This window comes from Sinohyriopsis cumingii, chromosome 7 (assembly GCF_028554795.1).
Source record: "Sinohyriopsis cumingii isolate HCF-2022 chromosome 7, ASM2855479v2, whole genome shotgun sequence".
NCBI classification, from domain to species: Eukaryota; Metazoa; Mollusca; class Bivalvia; order Unionida; family Unionidae; genus Sinohyriopsis; species Sinohyriopsis cumingii.
Genome location: NC_142967.1, coordinates 78,953,705 through 78,980,285, shown reverse-complemented (window position 1 = coordinate 78,980,285; position 26,581 = coordinate 78,953,705). Strand labels below are relative to the sequence as shown.

Here is a 26,581-nt window from a genome sequence, read left to right as displayed (position 1 = left end):
ATGCAATCAATCTGTACAAATGTAGTAATAAAAGTGAACAATGGCATATGAGTATATATTATATATTAGCCACGATATTCCTTCAAATTATTTTGACTCAAGTTTCCTCAGCTAATGCTACTAATCTACAGTATTTGACCTTTAGTCAACAAAGCAAATGTATGTGAACCATCTGATGCACCAGCAGAGAAATGCAAATATAGAGGTCAATCTGAATGACCTAAGGAATATTCATAAAAGACTTTGTCAACTTAATTCAAGCTGTTGTTGTTGTTCTAGGGTTTAACGCCATTTTTCAGCACACAATAGGCTATACATGGCAGCCAGTATTAATGGTGGAGGAAGAACCTGGGAAAACCACGGAATGAACCACCGACCCACGAGAAGCTAATGGCAAGCTTTCTCATATACCCACACATAATTTAAATAATACATTGAATTCATCATAATATAGCAGAATTTTCCTGTTCACATGAACAACAAACAGTGAATGAACACTAATGTACCTATTTATATGCTGGAACAGGAACAGTGTCTGCACATTGCTGCACCTATTTCTTTGCTTGACCAGGAACAGTGGTTGCATACTGCTGTACCTATATATATATTGAATCAGGAAGGGTGTCTGGACACTGCTGTACCTATTTATATGAACGGACCAGGAACATGGTTGCACACTGCTGTACCTAATTATATGCTGGACCAGGAACAATGGTTGCACGCTGCTGTACCTAATTATATCCTGGACCAGGACCTACACTACTCCAATAAATTGTCAAAATGGACAGATCATGTAGGTCAAACACACTGACAAATTACATGAACATAATCTGACACCAAGAGAGCAAGGGAAATAATTTATCAAGAGAAATTTTATTAATGAATAAATATGCATTTTGACCAAATTAATCTCTGACGTATAATTATAGGTTACTGCATTTGTATGGGAAAATATGAACGAGTTTTCTGATTGAATACTGCACGAACCTGTGAGTGCAGTATATCCATCCGACAAAACGAGTTCATACTTTCCCATACAAATGCAGTAACCTTTTTATTATATACTCATTTTTTTATTCTACCTAAGGTTTAATTATATAAACAAAATACACTACAAAAACAACATAAATGAATGAATGCCATATTCCAAACTAAATACACAAGTGCAGATTTGTCATTATACAATTACATCATTATTAATGCGCACATAACTCCGCCCAGATAAATTTGAACTTAGTCACAAGCTTGACATAATTTTCTAAAGAAAATGGCGTGTCTAGTTAAAATTGAAATTTGCAGTCATATTGTGAATGAATGCACATTGCAACAACTTTTCCATTTGATCTGGAATGAATATATTTTGGTATTTTGATTTGATTCGACGAAAGTTTGTGATTTTGGACTGGATTCATCTGTGCAAATTACACATGAAATACATTGGATTGAAGTGGCGTGGGAGAAGCGTGTTTACATTTGCAAATGTGTTTGTGTTTCTATCACTGAATGTTTGAAATCATAACGTGGGAAAAATATGAAGTCTTTCAATTGCAATTATCAAAAAGACGCTATGGAATTTAATGCGTATTTCATTTTGAGTGCAGTAAGGAGGATGCAATTGCACTGATCGAAATTACAGCAAAATTTCGAAATGTGTAACCCAGATTGAAAACCTATGACATGGCTCATGCAATTCGGATTTGCAGAATTAAGAAAAAACATTTTGAGGAAATTCAGGATGTAAAACTGTAAGTATATTTTATTTTGCCATTCTTATCACCAGATAAAGAAGACAGTATATGCCTTGTCACTTGTATGTTATTTGTAAGGACCTAATCTTCCATCTTTTATATAATGTAGCTAGCCTAAATCCATAACATTGTATCAATGCGGAATGTGCCAAAACAGCTGAGTTTTTTTGCAGTCCACGAAACATGTTTTAGTTCATTCAGAAACAAATTTAAACAACCACAACGTAAAGAGCCTCTTATGCGAGTGTATATGATTTGTATACAAATCAAAGGTGCTGGTGTCTGCGTCATTGTTTGTTTACAACAGAAAGTAGTTCCTTTATTCACGTGAATAATGTATGTGTATTGTCGTGCGCATTCAGTATCGAGGAATATTGAACGATTCTGACAATGTAAAGTTAACAGGGAAAAAATGAGCATATAATAATCTTTTTTTTCTGAAACCTTTTTAGTCATTTAATACTGATAAGTAAATAAAATCAGATGCAGTGTGAGCCAAATCAGCCATATTAAATTTGTGGATGCAGAAAAGTATCATCTGGAGAAGAGCACCAACTTTCATTTATTTTCTAAAAGCATTACAAGTCATACAAATCTCAAACTGTGAATACAAGTTAACAAAAAAAACTTTTCACAGTAAATTATTAAAAATAAAATTAATCTCACCTTCTATTTTGGTATAAAGTAAAATCTTTTAACTTTATCTGAATAACTTTTAACACTGACCTTGAACTAAAGTGTGGACAGACAAGCACACTGATGGCACAATAATCACTAATACAAGCCTCTGTCATGGTAAGCAAGCTTGAGTTCAATAAATATTTGAGAAAATAATAAACAATTTGAAACACATGTTGCTTGATGGACAGCAGTGAAATTCAAATGTGTAACTGCATTATATGAACAAAGAAGATCCTGTTAAAACTCTATGGTTTTAAATTAACAGAAACAAGCAAAATCAACAACTTTTGCAAATCTTAAGTAATTTAGTTCTCCAAGTTATCAAATGAAAATTTAAGAGAAACAGTATTGTGAATTAAATCCAAAGTAATCCTAACATATTCTATCATAAGTCTAAAAGAATTGTGTGTTCTGAAAGAATTCTGGGTCTTGAATATGCTGATATATAGCCTTGAACGTGTTGAAGTGCCAACAATCTTGATGAATCACAATGTTATTGTGATATACAATAGGCTTGAATTTCCTTAAGTGCCAACAGTTTTGATGAATCACAATGGTATTGTCCAGAACTCCTTTGAATGAATTCAAAATAATCCCAAAATAATACTTAGTACAGTCATATGATCAATTTGTAATTCCAACAAATAATTTAAATAGATGATACCTCTCAAATTAAATCTAAACACAACATTAAATAAAAGTACAGACTAAAATTAAACAAGAACAATACAAGGAAATAGAAATTAGGAATGAATTAATTGTTCTCTTCTTCCTCCTTATATACATCCCCATTATTCTATTATAACTCTAAGTCACAATACCTGTTATGTGACTTGTGTCACAACACAATCCACCTGACTATATCATCCAACTGGAAATTACCCGGCTGTAGAATGTCCATCATATTCCATGAAAAACGATGGAAAACGCTGGAAAATTCTAGCATGGAAAACGCTGGAGTATTTGGACTAATATTCCAGCCTATGTCCAGGGTAGGCTGGAAAACCCTGGACAATTCTAGCATGGAAAACGCTGGAGTATTTGGACTAATATTCCAGCCTATGTCCAGGGTAGGCTGGAAAACCCTGGACAATTCTAGCATGGAAAACGCTGGAAAACGCTGGAGTATTTGGACTAATATTCCAGCCTATGTCCAGGGTAGGCTGGAAAACCCTGGACAATTCTAGCATGGAAAACGCTGGAAAACGCTGGAGTATTTGGACTAATATTCCAGCCTATGTCCAGGGTAGGCTGGAAAACCCTGGACAATTCTAGCATGGAAAACGCTGGAAAATTCTAGCATGGAAAACGCTGGAGTATTTGGACTAATATTCCAGCCTCTGTCCAGGGTAGGCTGGAAAACCCTGGACAATTCTAGCATGGAAAACGCTGGAAAATTCTAGCATGGAAAACGCTGGAGTATTTGGACTATATTCCAGGCTATGTCCAGGGTAGGCTGGAAAACCCTGGACAATTCTAGCATGGAAAACGATGGAAAACCCTGGACAATTCTAGCATGGAAAATGATGGAGCATTTGGACTAATATTCCAGTCTTTATCCAGGGTAGGCTGGAAAACCCTGGACAACACTAAAATTTAGCTGAAAATTGTTGAAATATTTTATGAAAACGAGATTTTGAACAGTGATGCAACTTTTATTTGATGATAATTTCAAAAAGAACATGATCCAAATTACCCCAACCAACTCCTTGTATTGACTGTGATGTTTAGTAACTTTTAAACAAGGAAACAAAAATTAAAAACTATACTTGTCACTGGTAGCTTAATAGGGTGTGCACTAGTATTCAGAAGACAACATGGCTTAAGTTGTCATAAATGTCGCTACACTTCTATTGGTGTGTCATAAAATCCAGATTACTGGCTCCTTAACATCATCCGAGTTTCTAAAAATATGTTCTCTTACTCTAGTTATAGTTTGAATTTATTCTAAAGCAATCTTAACAACAAAATAACAAAAATTCAATTTAATTTCTATCTCAATTTTAATTTAAAAAATGTAAAATATTTTTTTTACACGTGTTGTTTCATAGTTCATTCACCACATTTCTTATTTTTCTGTTGTCACCACTGGAGTCTGTGGAAGTGATGGTACTCTTGATGGTTTAACCAAATCGCAAAGCTTCTGCCTCGCCATCACCTCCCCAATGTTATACTTCTCCTTGATGATTTCTGAAATACAAATCATTGTATATTAAAGAATAGAATCAAGCAAGATTTCAAATTTATTTCAATCCCATATATATATATATATATATAGAGAGAGAGAGAGAGAGAGAGAGAGGATGAGAGTTATGCCTGAAACATATCATGCAATTACAGTACTTTTACAATCCCTGAGGTTGGTAATTGTAATGAGGCACTTGGCTTGATGACTAACTTAATAGGCTTAAAAACCTGTGGTTTCCATCACAAATTAAACTGGCTACCTAACTGCTCCCGTGGCCTAAGCCTAAGTAGTTAGAGCGCCTGCTACGGGTGTGAGAGGTCACAGTTTTAAACCCTTAACCGAATCATACCAAAGACTTATTAAAAAAATGGTACTATTCGCTGCCTCGCCTGGTGCTCAGCATTAACCCTTTACCTCATGCAAGCATCTTTTGACGCCTCTACTCCATTCACATGGAAGCGCCTTTTGACACCTGCTATAAACATCAGCCATTTTAAGCCGGTTTTCATAGCGCCACCTTCGGGGAAAACCCCCATTTAGATACTACATTCAATTCTGTGAATGACAATTACATCAGATCACGTGGTCACTGTTTATGCCCTGGTCGATATCTGCTATTTAAAGTAACTGGGTCATAATCTCCACTCTCCAAAATGGAGGTCACGGATTTCATTCAGTACTTACGAAGTTTTCACGATTAGAATCACAACTAAGAAAGATTCAATAACTTAGGTAAAGGCTCTGATATTGATGCAGGCAGCAATTAGTTTTCATAAATTATCAAACTCAGATGACTTAGTGATGTAGATGAAGACGACAAATTGTAAATTTCAATTATGAGAAATGGCAGCTACAATTGGTCATGCGGCCTCACTGACATGACAGTGAATGAGTCCTCTCAAGGTTTTAAAACACGTAAAAAATTCTTCAGTGAAAAATAATTACGCAGCTATAACAATCAGACTTTTAATCTTAAATTTTTCCACACATAATAGATGTGTACCAAAAATGTAAAATGGTTACAATTGCTGTTTAACGTAAAATACACTACATTGCTTAACAGTTAACAGGCAGGCCTATGCGTATGGAGTCAAATAGGTAACAGGTGCTCTACTTAAAGCATGCTGCACTTTGTAATTATGCTCTATAAGGTAAACGGTTAAGAGGTTAGTGTTAGTACTGGTCAACCTGGTGTCAAGATAATGTGAATGGGTGGGAGACATTATGCTACATGTCTGTGGCATGATATCCCAGTGCTAGACATCACTATAAATTGCCACACTGCAGACATCATAGTGATGTGACTAAATATTTGTTAAAGCTACGTTACTAAACATCTGAATCACGCACACACAAACTGGCCACCATATACATGCAGTTGTGATTATACCATTTAAACTGAAAGTAGATTTATATTGTCCATTTGAATATTGCCTGTCTACACTATAATGTTTCAAGTAGTAGTTGTGTATATGTTTAAATTTCATAATAATGTTCCAGCCTTAGTTCATAAAAAAATTTTGTTACAATTTGGCATATATTTTGTCATAGGTTAACAAAGTTTAAAAAGCATGGTTAATAATTTAAAATATACCATAAATTATTTGAATTCTGGGCTGGTCTTGGAGAGGTGGCCTTGTGTGTACTTATTATTGGCTCTTGCCCCAGTTAGCGTCTTGCCAATATATTCACCAGAGCTGTACAGCATTCTGAATATTTATTTAGCAGCTTTGTTAAAATCCAAAATTTCACATATTTCTGCCTCATGCTGGGTGTGAAAAAAAATTTAATCCAAATTTTCACCATGATGATTCATATGCACTAAGTTTCTGATATATTTACTTATCTACATACACAACTCAAGGTTACAGCTAATGTTCTAGACATTTGAATTTGAAACAAATGTGGTATTACCTCTTGCTTGCTTAATTCAAATTAAAAGATCGAAGAATTTCAATGAAGCTGTCGCCATCAAGTTGTTTACATAACTGTGCCTTGCAACTTTTTTTCTGAAATTAAAGGACACAAAATAAACAAGTATTTTTGGTGAGGAAAATTGATAATCATTTCCAACAGTTTACAACTGTACATTCTCATTAATTACACAATAAGTTACTATTAAATATTACTGAAATGGCTGAATATAAATTGGATAGACACAAGCCATAATCTGAATTGAAAATTAATTGGAAAAGGGATCTACCGGTATATTTCCTAGTCAGTCTAAAATTAATTAAAACAATTATAATTTATTGCTACAAATAGCACATTGTCTGGAAAATAATAACGAAAATGTAAAAAATACAAATACCAGTCAGATCATTAATAATATCAAGGGTGAATAAAATTTAAAATGAAATTTACAATTTGGAAATATATTCGCAAGGCCGGCACGTACCAACTTTTTGAAAGACAGCCATGAGATGGCTGGTCATTGTGCATTAGGATAAGTAAAAAATGTTGCCAATTATGTAAACAAAGCTTAAAACATAACACATACCTTTCAACATCCTTACAAGTTTGACGTTTAATTTGTCAGTCTTCAAACAGCATAAAAAAAAAGAAATTGTTCCATAGGATATATTTCGTAATAGCCTTCCGTAAATTTACGTCACGCGAAGTCTTTCGCAGCTAAGGTACGTGGCGGCCGTGCAAATAATTTTGCTACATTTGGACTGAGTAATGACTTACCTGCAATTTTCGCAATAATACACTCATGGTATCCCTTGAATCCACGACAAACTGCCGTCACTTTCTCTCCCGTGCGATATTCCTTCATTTCTTTTCGTGGCGAGTGTACATCAGCCATACAGATTATGCCTCCCTGACTGGGACGATCATTCACCCATATAACCAGGGATATTTCTGGTTCAGTGGTCATCTTAAAATCCTGGGATATTTTATATTGTATAATTTCAATGACACTCCAATCGAAAATTGCGCCTAAATTCTAGACTGGTTATCCAAAGTGTTTTACGGTGCCCAATTTGGAACCAAAATTTACAGAAAGGGTTTTATTTTTTCTTTTTTTTTTTCTTTTTACAGAAAATTTGGTTCTAACGCATGAAATCGAAATATGCCGGCTTTTTCAATGTAGTAACTGGTTAAAAAAAAAATAAGTTCATAATTTTATATCCCATCATAGTCAGCTTCCTCAACCATCATCATACGGAACAACCTCGGCTATTTCTGCGTGACAAAAACGTGACTCCGATACATGAAGGCGAATACTTGACAGAAAAATCGGACATTTTGTTCTCTTTTGATTTATGATTTATCTAAAGAGTTAATATGTATACATCGGATACCAACGCCGTGATCTGGATATGTTGGGGAATGATTGGTTTACAGTAAAGTGGTTTTAGAAGACAAAGTTTACGACCAAGAGGCAATATCGTGTCGAGGTGTGGAACACAAATGGAAAGACAACACAAATTGGACACCCAAATATTATAGGTGAGTATGAAATAAACGGAGTCTCGACTTTATCTCGTTTGCCCAAGTATAAACTGACTATATGATTAACCGCCCAACACTATATATGTATGGTTGGTAATTAAATTGTAAGCAAGTATTTCAGTAAATGTGAAAAGATATACAAGGTCAAAAACAAGTTTCCTTTTGCACCAGTTTTAAAATTAGAGTAGGTATTTTTGTTTTTCAATATATATATATATATATATATATATATATATATATATATATATATATATATATATATATATAACTTTCAAAGCAACCTAATTTGTGCAATTTTATTTTAACAGCCATGACCTTGTAATTGTCAGTCTTGGAAATGTTAACTCCAGTGATACATGTAAGCCCAAACAGGGACTGCTCTGGTATTATGATAAAGTTGTGAATTTCTTGAGTATTTGTAGATCTAGTCCAAAAAGGTCTTTAGGTTACTGCTAAATTTTCAGACTGTTACATATATAAGTAAAATCATAACTTAAGTAACTTAAGTCCTGGAAAAAGAAATTTTGAAAAAATTTCACATGAATCTTAGCAAGATTAAAATGTACACAAGTTTTACCATGAAGATGATTTTTGAATGATATGTTAATGTTTTAATCAGTCTGACTGTACAGTCTGTAAATGTTTTAATGCTGTTTGTGTATTACAGGTACTGGCGTTCAGGACAAAATATATAAGCAGTTTGAAGTTAATTCCACAAAGTCCATTCCTAAAAGTACCAGGTACTGGAGGAAGAGAAAACAATGGTAATTCCAGGAGTAATAGAGAGTTTTTTTTACAATTTAAATAATGTCTGCAGCTGTCTCCCACAACATTGTTTATTTGTGTGAAGATAAGCATTATTCTTTATACATTTGTTCTTACCTAGTACATTCACAGCTTAACGTGGCTCATATCTTAAACACAGTTTCATTACCATATCAATAATTTAAGGAATAAACAAATTTCACTATACAACACTAAGTGGAATTTTCAGAGTTCAACAAAATCTGAGTATATGGTGAAATCATTCAGTATTTACAGACAGAATATTCAATGTACGTGTTTGAACAGAACATTCACTCTGTATAGGTTATCCAACACACCATACACAATATATGCACAATGTACACCATATTTAACCAAATCAGCCAATTACAGAAATTCCAGGAAATATTTGATCAGTATTGATTCTTGCAGAACAAGATATAATAATTTATTGTTATGCATTGTCATACTTCAGTTTTTAATTATTCAAAATGTTAAATATAATTTTTACTTTCATTTTTCTTATAATGCCCTAAAACGTTATGAAACTCAAGTTGTTTTTCTGCAAACATCACATAAATTTATGAAGTGCATGTTGTATCACATGTACTTTGTATGATTGAGTATATTATTGTGTATCAATTACTTGTCATTTACATGCATTCATTGTGTATCATGTTTGCATTACCCATGTTTAAATGATGCATGCATTAACATTGGATTTGTTGAACTAAACTACTGTAACAGTGTAATATTAACTGTACATATTCAATTCCCACAACAAAACAATAATGTTTGAATGTTATGATTTTAATATGAATTATACATGTTCACTAAAATTTGTATTTCTCATTACAGTGTTGTTGATCTAGGTGAATCCAGTTCTGTTGGTCTTGGATATTATGAAATTGGTGACTGTACGTAATACTAACTCTTCAAATATAATGAGAATATCAACAGATGAACCAACTAGATATGGTGACAGTGACATGAGTTTTTCATCTGACTCAGAAGAAAGTATAGAGTTTTAATCAAGTTCAGACGATGAACAATATCGTGAGGTGAATGAAGCAACTCAGTCTTACCCATCCCATGTCACAGATCCCCCACTTCATGTCATAGCCCCATAACAAGATATATATTGTAGTGAAATCACAAAGTCTGAACATGTTATTGTCCTTGAGGCTTTGCCAACAAGACATAATTTGTCAGATGCTAAATATGTGACTTTTTGGACTTAATTCAGTTGCATCTTCCTTCAGCAAACACAGGATTGACAATTGTCAAAGATTTGAAGGAAAAATGTGAATTTAGTAAGGAGTATCTCAAATACAATTTTTATTGTGAGATCTGCAAAAAATTGTACTCCGATAAAGAAGAAATGTGTGAAACTTGGGGCTGTACAGGTGTACAAAACTAATAATTATGAGCAAACATCTCTTTGGAATGAAGTTGGCTCTGACAAGAAAGAAGACTTCCTTTCGTCATCAAAAATAGGATTGAGTGTCTTCGAGAACCTATTATTGTTGTTGAAATTGGAAATGCCATTTATGGTACTGTTCTCCCCAATCATCATGAAAAGGACTAAAATGGCTCTCACTATTGCACAGCAGAATTTCATACTTATACATTGTAGTGTCAAGCTCATGTGGTGAACAGATTTGGACATATTTATGATTTTATATGCACCAGATATTTTCTGTCAGGATTTAACTAATTTTTCAGGATATCTTTTCATACATGTATAGTTTGTGTTACACCAACATTTTTGTATAGTGATGTTCTTTTGATAATGAACATTTAATTACATATGTGGTACATACAATAAATGATGTACTACTTCAACACTTGTGTTTTTTTTTTTAAAGCAGGGGTCAAGTGTGTGTGTGTGTATGGTTTAGTTTGTTTATTTGACTTGTGTCCTCTATTTCTCAGTATATATTTATCATAGGTTTGAAATAATAGTTTAGTTTCAAGTTCAAAAATCTGTGTTACAGCGCAGTTTAGTCATGATTGCTCTTTCTTTAGGTAATTAAAAATAATTCTTGGTACCAATCTTGAAAATTGACTAAGTTCTTTTCCAGGGTTTTCCATGCTGAAATTTAACCAAAAAATTCTAAGTCCAAACTGTCCATCCTTTTCCAGGGTTTTCCATGCTGAAATTTATCCAAAAAATTCTAAGTCTAAACTGTCCATGCTTTTCCAGGGTTTTCCATGCTGAAAAAAATTCAGAGTCCAAAATGTCCATCATTTTCCAGGGTTTTCCATGCTGAAAAAAATCAAAGTCCAAAATGTCCATCGTTTTCCAGGGTTTTCCATGCTGAAAAATTTCAAAGTCCAAAATGTCCAGCATTTTCCAGGCATGTCCAGCATTTTCCATGCACAGTGTCCAGGGTTTCCATGCTAAATTCTGCAGAATATTTCAAGTTTCCATCGTTTTCCAGGGTTTTCCATGTTTTTCCATCGTATTCCATGCTTTTCCAGAGTATACGATGGAAAAAGTACAGCCGGGTACCCCAAACTGTAAACAGGGTCAACATATACAACATGAACTCAAATAAACAATATTTTTATAGTTCATTATCTTAAAGTAGAATGTATTGTATAGTCTTGCACCAAATGTTTAAACAGACAATACAGATATACATAACAATCCTTAACACAAATTTTAACTTGCTATCTACATCTGCCATGTCTGATATGAGAGGTTCACAGCATTAGCTTTCCAGTACTTTGTTCATGTGAGTTATAAAAAGACAGCAATCTTTGTCTCAATTAATGAAAAGTTTTTTCTTACTTCACTGAGTCAGCATTTTTCTATTTCCTTACTCACTGCATTCAATCAATCTACTTCCTAGAAAATCCGAAGTTCTGAATTACTAAACATAATTACCAATAAAATCTGAAAAAGTTACAACAACTTTTCCTTCTTCTTCTCCATATAGGAATTCTTTGACCATTATTCCTGTCTCTGTCTGCAGGAAATTGGTCAGTAGTTGCTCTGTTACAGCACTATTCAGATTCTGGACTAGGACTCTGTTTTCATAGCAGGGTTTCTGTAGTGGAGGACAAAACATGGTTGCAGTCAATGTCTGGCTTGCCACTCTGTGAGGACTGCGGGAAGCCACTCTCTGGGCAACTAAAAGGGAAAAGGTCCACATCATTCATTACCAAACAAAAACAAGAAAAATCAAGAGTTTCATGGAACACATTATATGTCCACCACCATCTTTGCTGGCCAAGGTTCCAATATGTTAACCAATCTACATTTTGATAGTTCAGTGTCTCTGATCTGTGAATTTCATTGGAAACAAGCCACTGCATCCAATTAAATTTGCTCTTACATTTGTATGTTGACATTACATACTAATGGAGGCAACTCATGAAATCCAATAGATGTTGCTAGTGCAAAAGCACTCAAATATTGGATTGAAGCACCAGAGTATAGATAGGTTAACATATCAGAACCTTGGCTAGCAAAGAAGGTCCGTTACATATCTAATATTCCTCTATGTTGGCATTAGCATCTCAATGACACTAATCTTGACCTTCATCAAAGTAGGTTGCTTGAACAAATCGTACAACAAAAAAAATAGTTTTCTTTTTAGACTTAAAATGGCAAGTTTCTGTGACCTTCTGACCTCAAAATCTATAGCTTTTTGTGCTGCAAAGGAAAAGCTGTCCACAATTTTTGTTTGATCAAGCAACTTGCTCCAGAAGAAAAAATTGATTGTTTACAAAGCTAATATTTTCTTTAAGTCACTATCATCTTGACCTTTCAACATCTGACTCTGTAGCCTTTTTTCATACCTTACTAACAAGTCCTCAATAAACCTTGGTCAAGGTCAAATCCATTAATGCCAAACAAATGATCTTTCAGTCATAAGACCATGACATTCAACCTTTTGACCCTTAAGTTAATTTGCTTCAGCATTATCTAAAGTGTAAACCACTCACAAATCTTTGTCAAACTACATTATGAGAAATTAACTTTTGTGGAGACTTTTCAGCTATAGTAACTTGACATTTGACCTTTGAAATCCAAACTCAATAGGATTCTGAATCCATACACTAATTGAAAGCTACAATGTTTGATCCAGGTCTGTTATATAAAACTAATGACAATGTGTGTAACTATATTTCTTCTTTCACTTACAGTTTCCATATCTTTTTACCTCAAAATTGATAGCTTTCCTTTTTTTAAATCCAAAAGAAAACTACTTACTAAATGTAATAAAGGTGGATGATGAAAAAACTCTTGTTGTCTGGAAATGAACAGAGAGAATCATGGATGGATACCTCAAAGGAAAACATCATAACACAATATTCTCTACCTTATTGCTAGCATAAAAAAAATAAAGCTAATCCTTGAAATAAACAATGGACAATTTTCACTGAAGTAACTGAACCGCTCCGGTGACATAGTGGTTAGAGCGTTCGCCTCAGATGCGGGAGGTCGTGGGTTCGATCCCCGGCCGAGTCATACCAAAGACTTGCAAAAAAAATGGTACTAACAGCTGCCTCGCTTGGCGCTCAGCATTAAGAAGTTAGTGTTAGGACTGGTCGGCCCGGTGTCAGGATAATGTGACTGGGTGGGACATCATGCTACATGTCTGCGGCATGATGCCCCAGTGCTAGACATCACTATAAACTGCCACATTGCAGACATCGTAGCGATATGACTGAAAAATTGTTAAAAGCTACGTTAAAAATCAAAATCACATCACATCACTGAAGTAACTCTGGATGGATCATAAAGATAAACAAAGAAACAATCATCATCTGTCATTTGTTTCTGGTAATTGTCTATGAGTAGACAAGAGAAATCAACAAAATAATCATTTCTCTTTTGGACTAATTGAGAGGGTATAGCTAAAAACTTTACCAGTCATCTAGCTGATAATCTGGAAAGTTTGTAGAAGGTTACAGACAATAAGTTACATACAGGATAATCATTGTATCTGCAAATTTTATACAATATTGGACTCAATTTTATGCTTGTGAATATGACCTGACTTAAAATACTATAACATAAATGCAGTCATGTGGTCTCCTTCTCAATAATTAGAATACCTGCAGTGTTTGGGGTTCTAAAGTCAATGCAAAGATCTTAATACAGCAAAACCTGTCTTTACCAATCCTTCTGCCAGTAAAAAATGTTTTTTCAAGACAGGCGATCTCTTACAACAGATCTGTACAGAAGTCAGTTTTGAAGGTTGAAGTTCAAGTGGGTTTAAGAAAGAACAATAGACATAATTACAAATAATATATTTTGTTTATAGTACTAAAAATATGGTGACCGTAGACACTTGAATTTGTATTTGAACTTCACATGGAGTCCATGGGTCATGGCATATGCTGTGTGTGTGTGTGTGTGTGTGTGTGTGTGTGTGTGTATATATATATATATATATATATATATATATATATATAAAACTTAGAATTTGTTTTAATCCAATAAAATCCATAATGCTGAACATTTTAAATCATTTTATATGACAAATGATAAATCCATGAATTTAATTATAGGTCACATTCCAGCAAAAAAATGGTTCAAAATGATCAGATTCACATTATCCCAAAATATATTAATTCCATGCATCTTATAAACAAACAACGCAAGTCCCAATTTTTGTGTTTCAGAGTGTCCTATAAATGTCACTATGTCACTATCTGATATCACTTGATACAAGACCAAGAACAATTATGCAGGAATATATTTATTCAAATTATTTAATTCAAGTAATTTTTCTCTGGAAATACAAAGTGCTCAAAAATAACATTCTTGGAAACAGAGATTTGGATTTATAGTGACATTCCAAATAAGGATATATTCTTGGATTGTATTGTCATTCAACAAAAGACGTGTCACATCACTATGACATTGGCCACCACAAACACATCAACACTTCCAGCATTGTATTTATTTTCGAGTACTGCTAAAGTTTGTTCAGAACTTGAATCATTAGGATAAGTGTTTGAAATTCTAGGATTATCTGGGATTTATTTCACAATACAGTCAGTTATTTTTTATGCATTTTCACTTTGTATTATAGGAAAATAAATTATTTGTTGAATTTTACAACCCTTTTTAGTTTTCACTCCTTGATATGACTTAGTTTCAGACCATAGAATCATAATATGATATGTTAAAGTCCTAATTCTTATAGCATCTAAAATATTAAAGTATACCTGGGACCCAGGGAAGGTACTTTTAATGTGGGATACTCAAATTCAAATTTTCTTATCATTTTAATGTAAACCTAGTGAAATCAAATTACCCTGGCATATATTTAAAAAAACACTTTCTTCCCTGGGTACCACATATGTTTAAATGGAAAAAATCAATTAAAAAATGGTTACCAAGGTTTCAATTGTCATTTTCATTGTATGAGTGTTGAAGTAGCAGTATGAAAGATGGGATTATTTGATACTATATTTAAAGACTTCACCTTTCAAAACAAAAAAAAAAAGGAGTTCTGTGATGGAACTGACATTCAACTGGACAAAAAGAATTTCCAGGCATTCAGGACAAGACCATTTCTTCCTTTTAACTGCTTAGTGCTGAAACCATCTTTCATATTCTGCATTGATAACAAGACTTCCAAATTAGCTTCTGTGATGGACAATACTGGATGCCAGCTTGGCACCATTTTCTTTTAGGACCAAGTAGACATTATTAGAAGTCTTTTGGTGAAAATCCCTTGCTGATCTAAACATCCATTTTTGAGAGTAGAGAGAACAATATTTTCTAAATGACCAACATGGTTTACTTCCATAGTGAACTGACATAATAACTACCTAATATCACAACAGATCTGTGTAAATTATATGTACCAGCTGTTGCACAAATCAGGTACATCGGTTTGTGCATTCATTTTATTTTTATTTAGCATAATAAATGGACTCAGGGGAGACTATTTACTACAGAAATACACTCTTTAAATAAATAAATAAATAAAATAAATAAATAACTCAATAAATAAATAAATACTAATAACTGACAATGTCATACAGACAGCTTATATCAGCATGGCTCTTTTCAAATACCAGAGCTGCATTAAATTAAACTCAACTTACTTTTCTGTTTCTTAATGTACACTATATTTGAGACTATCTAGAGTATCCATATATCTGGGTAAATAATAAAACTACAGAAAACTGTCAGCAAATGTGTGGTGCTTCAAACAAATTGTCTAAAACCTAGCGTAAATCATGAATGTTGACCATTTTTTGTTTGTAATTCTCCTGAAATTGCAGGGCCAATGAAACAACAGATGTTCAACAAGTTAGTCTGCTATAAAAAATATTGACCATTCACATACTTCTCCCAAGTTCCCAATTATTTTTCCATATTTTGATAGGCAATAGAACCCACTTTACCATAATATTTAGTTTGGTTTGAACCCTGGAAACACTTATTCTGAACGTCATGTGAAAATATAACAGTACAAATTATACATTGTTGAAGACAAAAGCAACATATTCCTGTCAATATTGACTAGAAAAGCATTATTTATAGCAAGAATTCTTTCATAATACAAGTAAATTTTGATGCACGGAAGATAATATTTTCCTTGTCTAAAATTATGTTTACTTTAAAATAAACATACTTTAACAGAAAACCATCTTAAAAAAGGTAAACACAAATCAGTATTAATTTCATAATACATTCTACACTTTATTTTTGTACTTTCAAGTTATATAGCTAAAATGTTAGCAGAATATTTTTAACTTCTAACAAACATTTGCTTGTAATAGCAGCTATTATGACTACCTTCATCCTCTTCAAATGTGATGTAAGCCACATTATCTTTGATTTCAAACTCCTCTATAACTCCTCCTCCAGATCGCCGGGAATTCTCAAAGTACATTTCCAGAACATCATGACTTGTGTCCAAAGAAAATCCTCTGACCTCCACAGTTTTTGAGCTGGTTCTACCATCAACTGTCCTGGCCTCATTTTCCAAGATGTTTAACCACTGTGTTGCTGAAAGTGAATACACTACTCATCTACATAAAGTTTTGTGTTATTATTACTTATTTATTACCTTCAGGTTAAAACATTTTACACTAAAGCAATATATATATATATATATATATATATATAAAATCACTTGTGAAGAAATTGTTACAACTCTGATCATAAAGAGTGAAAACCAACAAGTTTAGTAAATTTCAACAAATAATTCATTTCCTTAGAATACAAAGTGAAAATTTAAAAAGAACTTAGTCTTGTGAATTAAATACCAAATAGTCCTAAAAGGTGTATCACAAGTTCAAAAGTATAGAGTATTCTGAATTAAATCCAGTGGTGTCATGAATGAATTCCAACCTTGAATGTGCTGATGTGCCAACAGCCTGGAATATTGTTTAACTTTAACAGTCATGATGTATCACAATGATATAATCCAAAATGTCTCTGAATGGCTTCACCATAATCCCAAAATAGTGATTTAGTCCAAAAGGTGTAATGAACACTTTGCAATTCCAATGAATAATTTAAATAAATATATCCTCTCAAATTAAAACTTAACATAACTAAAAGAGTTTTTTGAAGTAGGAATAAATAGTTTCTATTTACTTATCCCTTAAATAAAAGTCTAAGTCACAATATACATGAGGACAAGGATAAAGGTCAAAAGATCCCTTATAGAACATTATAAGTTGTCAACAATATCAGGTCTATTACTAAAACTTTAGTAAAGAACATGGCAAACAGAAGGTATACCAGGAACTCCAAAGTGAAAAAGAAATGTTCTGAACTTAAATCCAAGTAAACATATTTTCATGTTTACATACAAACAATCGTAATATATTATCTACAATTATATACAGTAGAACTTTGATTGTACATCACCATATTAACCATCAGCCTCTGTCAACTGTCAAAATATTAAAAACAGGTACATGTACATATGTAGATATTATGATTTTCCGATGACCCAGTCTATTGTATAATATTTTTAATGTACATATTCTATTATCAGTCTATTCTCATATCTGTCATAGTCTCCATCCTGCACCCTGAGAGATAATTGAAGTTCTACTGCAGAAAAGTTACATATTTAATGTTATTTATAATAAAAAAGATATTAGCCAGGTAGGTCCAAACTCATACCTAAAATGTGTGTGTGTGTGTGAGAGAGAGATTTTGATTTTTAACACAGGTTGAACAATTTTTCAGTCATATCGCTATGATGCCTGCAGTGTGACAGTTTATAGTGATGTCTAGCACTGGGACATCATGCCACAGTCATGTAGCATGATGTCCCACCCAGTCACATTATCCTGACATCAGGCCGACCAGTCCTAACACTAACCTCTTATTGCTGAGCGCCAAGCGAGGCAGATGTTAGTACCATTTTTGTAAGTGTACAATCGGCCAGGGATTGAACCCATTACCTCCCTCATTTGAGGTGGATGCTCTAACCACTAGGCCACCGGACCCTAAAATATGGACAAAGGTCATCACTCAATGCCAATAAAATATACATAAAAAACAAAAGATGAAATTATTTAAAAACAATGATAGGACTGATACTGGTGAAAACATTTGGAGTTCATTCTAAATTGGAAAAAGTTAAAAGCACCACACCTGTAACAAACATAGTCTTGAGTTTTACATAGAATATGAAAAATGAGACATGTGACAGGGAATATTTCAATGAAAATCCTTGATTTTTATATCCATGTCAAATATAACACCCACCTAAAAAAAACTGTAAACATTTTAATTTAACAAGATTTTCACTGCACTGCAGCTGTTCTAGGAAACTAACCCCTTGAGGAGCTACTAAAACCTTCACTGCATCAGTTTTATTTTAATGAATGACCATAACAGATGACTCATTAAAAATAATTTTAAAAAGTTGTTAAGTATCAGTTGACTAAAGCTGCAGACATTTTTTTTTACTGATTACTATCATGGCACTTCAGAGGTTATATCTTTAATTAATTTTGAAATGGGAAATTTTAACATTTAACTTCACTGTAATCAGTTTAAATCTGGAAATGTGAAATTTTATCAAAAAGTCCTAATTTTTTAAACAAACCATTAACAGTACAAAATCTCTCTTTATATGACTGCACATTACATCTTTCTTGTGAATATTAAATAATGTTATTTTTATATCAAATAACCCTCTCTGTGTAAGGGGTGTTTGGGGCAGTTTATAGCTAAGAGATACACAAGCACATCATCTTGAGTAAATCTGAGTATTTTTAATTAAATTTATTTTATCTACCATTTTTTATTTCTGGAAGCACTGACCTATATGTAAGACAAGCTTTCCTTGGGAAATGTGATGCAAATATTTACAATATTGAAATGTGAAAAGCCTTGTTATCTTATCTTCCTCATCCAAGAAATATTGTTAACTGATAATTTTATTCTATTATTTATTTGCTAAATTTTGCCTAAATATGAAAACAATACATGATTGTTACTGCTTAAGAAATTATAGTAAAATAAAGATCTTGCAGCAAAAAGAAGTTATATTAGATACTGATGGGAATGTAAGTGTACACAAAATGGTACAAATGATGCAAATGAACAAACAATTATCTCGAATAAAAAGAAAAATCTTATTTCAATAGAACCTATTCCTCCTTCTGCCATAGTTAGGTCTTCATCATGTTTTTCTACATCTGGTATCTGGAAAGAGATGGATAAAAAACATTAGACAACTAACCATGGATGATAATGCAAATGTAGAAATTCCTACTGTAAATTAACTGTATTAAGTTAAGAAGGAACTTGGAATGCCTTGACAGAATCATATGGGAAGAAATATTAGACAATGAACCAATGATAATAATGCGTGTGTAAAAAATATCTTGTTTTGAAGGTATCTGTATTAGGATAGATTCATAATACATTAAATACTCTGGAAATTACAACCATTCCACCTTTATCTAAATTGACCATAATCATATCCAAAGAATTTAATTAATTTTTTTTGTGTCACATTGGAGTAACAGCACATTAGTTTTGCTTTCACTGTTTTGCATATTCTTTTGGAGGCAACATTCATGTTTTGTGACTTCAATTGCATCAATCCACTAAATTAATGACAAATATACAAACCATGCATTCATATTGTTTACATTACTTTGTTTAATTCATGTCTTGTACATTATAAGACTTTCCCATCCATACAGCATCAAGGTCTTTCCAGTTTTCAGGGAGCTGTTACTATTTTTATCAATATCATTAAATACATACATGTAATGGGTTAGAAAAATTAATGTTCAAGGCAATGCTGTCTTACAGTCTAGGGGATAGTATCAAGCAAGCTCATAAATACATCAAATTACTTCAAGAACTAATTTTATCACCCTCAGAAAAAAATGTTTCATTTCAAATAAATTAATGACAAGGATACCTAATATAATAACATACTACTAAAACACATGTGATATACACTATCATGCTCACTGGCAAAGATTATAACTTACAAATTGCTACAAAACATGCTATATATATATATATATATATATATATATATATATATATATATATATATATATATATATATATATATATATATATATATATATATATTACTGTACTTAATGGCATGGATAATTAATACCATATTATTACAAAACATTATATATAAATTACCATACTCACTAGCATGAATACATAATACCAAATTGCTAAAAAACATGAAGATACACTTTACCATAATTAATGCCATAGTGTTAATAATGATAACACAAAATCTACATTACCATACTAACTGGCATAGACACTTGCACTGTAATACCAGACTGTTAATAACCTTGACAAAAGGTCTACATTACCATGATATATGGTATAGACACATAATACCATACTGTTAATAATCTTGACACAAGATCCAGATTATCATACTAATTGGTTTCGATGTTAAATACCATACGATTAATGACTTTTGACACAAGATCTAGATTATCATACTAATTGGCACTGATACTCAACACCATACTGTTAATGACTTTTTGACACAAGATCTAGACATCATACTAATTGGCACTGATACTTAACACCATACTGTCAATGCCTTTTGACACAAGATCTAGACTATCATACTAATTGGCACTGATACTCAACACCATACTGTTAATGACTTTTTGACACAAGATCTAGACATCATACTAATTGGCACTGATACTTAATACTATACTGTTAATGACTTTTTGACACAAGATCTAGATTATCATACTAATTGGCACTGATCCTTAACACCATACTGTCAATGCCTTTTGACACAAGATCTAGACTATCATACTAATTGACACTGATACTTAACACCATACTGTTAATGACTTTTTGACACAAGATCTAGATTATCATACTAATTGGCACTGATACTTAACACCATACTGTTAATGACTTTTTGACACAAGATCTAGACATCATACTAATTGGCACTGATACTTAATACTATACTGTTAATGACTTTTTGACACAAGATCTAGATTATCATACTAATTGGCACTGATCCTTAACACCATACTGTCAATGCCTTTTGACACAAGATCTATACTATCATACTAATTGACACTGATACTTAACACCATACTGTTAATGACTTTTTGACACAAGATCTAGATTATCATACTAATTGGCACTGATACTTAACACCATACTGTTAATGACTTTTTGACACAAGATCTAGACTATCATACTAATTGACACTGATACTCAACACCATACTGTTAATGACTTTTTGACACAAGATCTAGACATCATACTAATTGGCACTGATACTTAATACTATACTGTTAATGACTTTTTGACACAAGATCTAGATTATCATACTAATTGGCACTGATCCTTAACACCATACTGTCAATGCCTTTTGACACAAGATCTAGACTATCATACTAATTGACACTGATACTCAACACCATACTGTTAATGACTTTTTGACACAAGATCTAGACATCATACTAATTGGCACTGATACTTAATACTATACTGTTAATGACTTTTTGACACAAGATCTAGATTATCATACTAATTGGCACTGATCCTTAACACCATACTGTCAATGCCTTTTGACACAAGATCTAGACTATCATACTAATTGACACTGATACTTAACACCATACTGTTAATGACTTTTTGACACAAGATCTAGATTATCATACTAATTGGCACTGATACTTAACACCATACTGTTAATGACTTTTTGACACAAGATCTAGATTATCATACTAATTGGCACTGATACTCAACACCATACTGTTAATGACTTTTTGACACAAGATCTAGACATCATACTAATTGGCACTGATACTTAATACTATACTGTTAATGACTTTTTGACACAAGATCTAGATTATCATACTAATTGGCACTGATCCTTAACACCATACTGTCAAGGCCTTTTGACACAAGATCTAGACTATCATACTAATTGACACTGATACTTAACACCATACTGTTAATGACTTTTTGACACAAGATCTAGACTATCATACTAATTGACACTGATGCTTAACACCATACTGTTAATGACTTTTTGACACAAGATCTAGACTATCATACTAACTGACACTAATACTTAACACCATACTGTTAATGCCTTTTGACAGAAGATCTAGACTATCATACTAATTGACACTGATACTTAACACCATACTGTTAATGACTTTTTGACACAAGATCTAGACTATCATACTAATTGGCACTGATACTCAACACCATACTGTTAATGACTTTTTGACACAAGATCTAGACATCATACTAATTGGCACTGATACTTAATACTATACTGTTAATGACTTTTTGACACAAGATCTAGATTATCATACTAATTGGCACTGATCCTTAACACCATACTGTCAATGCCTTTTGACACAAGATCTAGACTATCATACTAATTGACACTGATACTTAACACCATACTGTTAATGACTTTTTGACACAAGATCTAGACTATCATACTAATTGGCACTGATCCTTAACACCATACTCTTAATGACTTTTGACACAAGATCTAGATTATTATACTAATTGGCACTGATCCTTAATACCATACTGTCAATGACTTTTGACACAAGATCTAGATTATCATACTAATTGGCACTGATACTTAGCACCATACTGTTAATGACTTTTGACACAAGATCTAGATTATCATACTAATTGGCACTGATACTTAATACCATATTGTTAATGCCTTTTGACACCAGATATAGATTATCATACTAATTGGCACTGATACTTAATGTTGGCTTGACTTCACTTGTGAAGATTTGCAAGGATTTAGGAAGGGGATGTCCATGACTATTTCACATGTTCTCGTGGCTTAAGAACCCAATATGTGACAGACATGTCCATCCAAAGAAGCTGCAGGGAAATGTCTGGCTTGTGGTGGGTGCTGTCAATGGTTCCCAGTTTTGTCTTCACCATCATTTTTCCTCCAAGCTTGTCCACTTATTTTGTTCAAAAGTGGTAGTGGTTCAGTGAACTGTACATCTCCAGCTTTCATGGTCAATAGCTTGAGATGCCCCTTGGTGGTGAGGGTCTTTTTCAAGGTGTCGTTATATCTCTTTTGAGGTGCCCCTCTATCATGGTGGCCAGTGGACATCTCACCATACAGTGCAGTCTTTGGCAGGCTATGATCCTCCATCCTGGAGATGTGCCCCGCCCAGCATAGCTGTATATTCATGAGCATGGCCTCAACGTTGGTGATCCCTGCTTGTTTGAGGACTTCATTATTGGTGATGAAGTCACTCCAGTGGATGTTGAGGATGCTGCAGAGGCATCGATGCTGATGGAAGCGTTCAAGGAGGTGGAGGTGGTGGCTGTAAGTGATTCAAGATTTGGCGCCATATAGGAGGGTAGTCAGTAAAACAGCTTTGTAGACACTGATCTTTGTATATCTCTTGGCACTGATACTTAATACCATGCTATTAATGACTTTTGACACAAGATCTAGAATATCATACTAATTGGCACTGTTCCGAAATACCATACTGTTAATGACTTTTGAAACAGGATCTAGATTATCATACTAATTGGCACTGATCCTTAATACCATACTGTCGATGACTTTTGACACCAGATCTAGATTATCATACTAATGGGACTGATCCTTAATACAATACCGTTAAACATTGTTTTCTTTTTTCCCTTTAATTTATGAGTAAGACCTTGCTATTCTGAACTGCATCTGCAGTATGTTAAAACAGCACAATACAGACTGGTGTACATCATATTAAACAACATCCCAAAAACAGAGCTGGAAAGAAATTGCATTCCACACTTGCAAATTTCAAATCCAAAGTTATTTGCTTCCCAAAGTGATTTTTCTTTATCCACACACATTATAAATAAGAGTGAGAATATTTATGCCACCTTTGTTCATCCAGTTTTTTGTGTGTCCATAAGCCTTACTATTCATTGTGTATGTCTGTATCACTGTGATTATGTGTGTGTATGTGGTAATGATATATGACACCGCTAAGCCTAAAAACTACTTTTTGTTTGAAATTTCTGAAGAAAACAAAAAATTTCTTTACTTCTATTCACATTTGAATTTTCTGGTCACTTTTCTCAAGGTTTGTATTACAAAATACCCTATTCTCAATTGTCAGATGTCATTTTATGGCGTCATCTGCACCAATCACACTTGGGATAACAAAGCACATAACTGAAGTCTCAGCTCCCCAACCCATAATGGTGTCAATACACTATCGACATGGGCCATAATTAGGTATGTTGCAATTACACTTTTGTGTCTCATACTTTCAATTCATAACCAATTCCTTTTAGTGTACAACTGAGTGAAAGACCATCTTAAACCTGGCCTAATACCAACATTATTTCTTCCCTGTCAGCATATTTGTTATCAATAATATATATTCTGATGCTTCTAGAAAGCTCTTGATGGTCAAAACTTTTTAGCCACAACACTGCTGGCAATACAAATATGTTTAAAACAACTAGAAATACCATATCCAAGGCAGTGAAAAGGTGTGACTTTTTTATTATGACTCACAAAACTGTCCAGCCAGAAGAGAAGTCAATGTAGTCAACATAACTCTGCATTGTCTTTGAATTTTTTATGAAAATGGTCTCAGCAGTACTCTCAAACATTAATCCATTTAGATCTTTAATTCTATTCTGGAATCATAAAAACTGTAATTATTATATCTGTAAATAATGGCCACCCCCACCCTCGCTGTGATGAAAACTAATGCTTGTGTCAGTATTTGTTGTTTATCCTTTCTTGACTTATGTACTAATCAAGTGCCCTATTGTTAGCTCCTTTCTTTTTATGAAAGGTGTAAGCTGCATGCATCATGTTTGTTAGTCAATTTGGTGCTTCTGCATTTAAGTTTCAATTTTGACTAAAGTTTTTATTTTTTCATTTAATCCAAAATTGTGTTTTTTTAATTTATCCAGATACTAAATTCATTTTCACTAACTTTTAAAATGTTTTTCAGCTACTGTCTCAAGCCATGTGTTGTGAGGTTTGTCCAATTCGTATGTATGTATTATCATGTGTTTCTATGTCTTACCTACCATGCTTATTGTAATGCCTCATTTGTTTTATGTAATGTTGGTAAAAAGCTCATTAGAATTATGTTGAATTGTTTTAAATCATGCCTACTTTATATAAATCTTAACTTATGAAATGAGATTTTACCAACGTGAGAAACGGATGATATGGAATTGCACATTTATGTCCTAAACTCGATGAATGTTTTAAAGACAGCGATTTTTCACTTCGCACGAAAATTCACCTAAAAAAGAATACCCAGATGAAAAGAATACATTAATGTTCATACATGAAACTAAAATAACTTCCAATAAATTTATAAACTCAGTACCTTTTATCAAGTGTTGCGTTGCTTATATATAAAGTAAATGAAAGTAACTGCCTAGTTAGTCCTAGTCCGAGTTTCCTCTGACCCTTGTCACCCCTTTTTTGATATTTGGACACTTATGTTGGGGTGTAAGTCCGAGTTTTCTCTGACCTTGTCCATCACATTTTCTACTAGAGTATAAGGTTAAAGAAAAACTCACACTACCAATGCCTGTGATCATGTATTTGTTGTTGCTGTAGATCTAACGTCATTTTCAACACACAATAGGCTATACATGGCGGTCAGGTCAGTATAACTAATGGCGGAAGAACCCAAGAAAACCCAGGGAGAAGAAAGAGAGAAAGGAAAAAACAGTGACCCACGTGAAGCTACCGGAAAGATTCTCACACCACACTGACGACCACCTGCTATCTTCTAAAATGGCATTATCTTCAAGCGCAAAGCAATAAGTTAATTCAAAATTACATAAACTGTATCCTAATGGTGTGAATGCCTACATGAATTTTAATAATATTTCATCCCTTACCGTTAGCCAACCATTGTTTCCAAATCGAAAGTAGTGTCCGTGTCGTTATTGCTGTGTCATTATTACTGTCTCCATACGGAAGAGACGTCGCCTGAGGCATGCCAATTATTATGGGCGTGGCATTTCGTGTTACTCGATCGGGATTTTCAGACTGTGCTAATTCCCAGAGGAGCATGCCAACACAAATATTTCTCCATACCTGGCAACACAATGTGCTATAACCAATTTATAAATGCCACTGAATCCAATTATTACGGTGTTTACATAAATGTTTCTTTAAAGTCTTGGTATAACTGAATAATGTACTGCACGGTGTGTTGGCACAGCCTGGTTCCGATCCCAGCTATATTAGCTGGGTAGGACACAGATGTGGCACCCTTC

General features: G+C 33.4%; 1 protein-coding gene and 2 long non-coding RNA genes across 3 annotated transcripts; 1 reads left to right on the top strand and 2 right to left on the bottom strand.

Moving 5' to 3' along the window:
- Positions 1-4,413: 4,413 nt before the first annotated feature.
- LOC149795592 (uncharacterized) lies at positions 4,414-7,652 on the bottom strand. Its single transcript, XR_016422129.1, has 3 exons — positions 7,309-7,652; positions 6,532-6,626; positions 4,414-4,619 (listed from the first exon to the last, which is right to left on the bottom strand). It is a non-coding gene; the product is annotated as an uncharacterized LOC149795592 (long non-coding RNA).
- Positions 7,653-7,853: 201 nt separating this feature from the next.
- LOC149795591 (uncharacterized) lies at positions 7,854-10,686 on the top strand. Its single transcript, XR_016422130.1, has 3 exons — positions 7,854-8,073; positions 8,744-8,840; positions 9,700-10,686. It is a non-coding gene; the product is annotated as an uncharacterized LOC149795591 (long non-coding RNA).
- Positions 10,687-11,402: 716 nt separating this feature from the next.
- On the bottom strand, positions 11,403-26,266 carry LOC149795590 (protein mono-ADP-ribosyltransferase PARP10-like). Its single transcript, XM_089964113.1, has 4 exons — positions 26,201-26,266; positions 19,444-19,498; positions 16,619-16,831; positions 11,403-11,980 (listed from the first exon to the last, which is right to left on the bottom strand). Exons 2-4 carry the CDS (start codon positions 19,460-19,462, stop codon positions 11,721-11,723), a joined length of 492 nt encoding a protein of 163 aa, XP_089820239.1. The 5' UTR covers positions 19,463-19,498; positions 26,201-26,266; the 3' UTR covers positions 11,403-11,720.
- Positions 26,267-26,581: the final 315 nt, after the last annotated feature.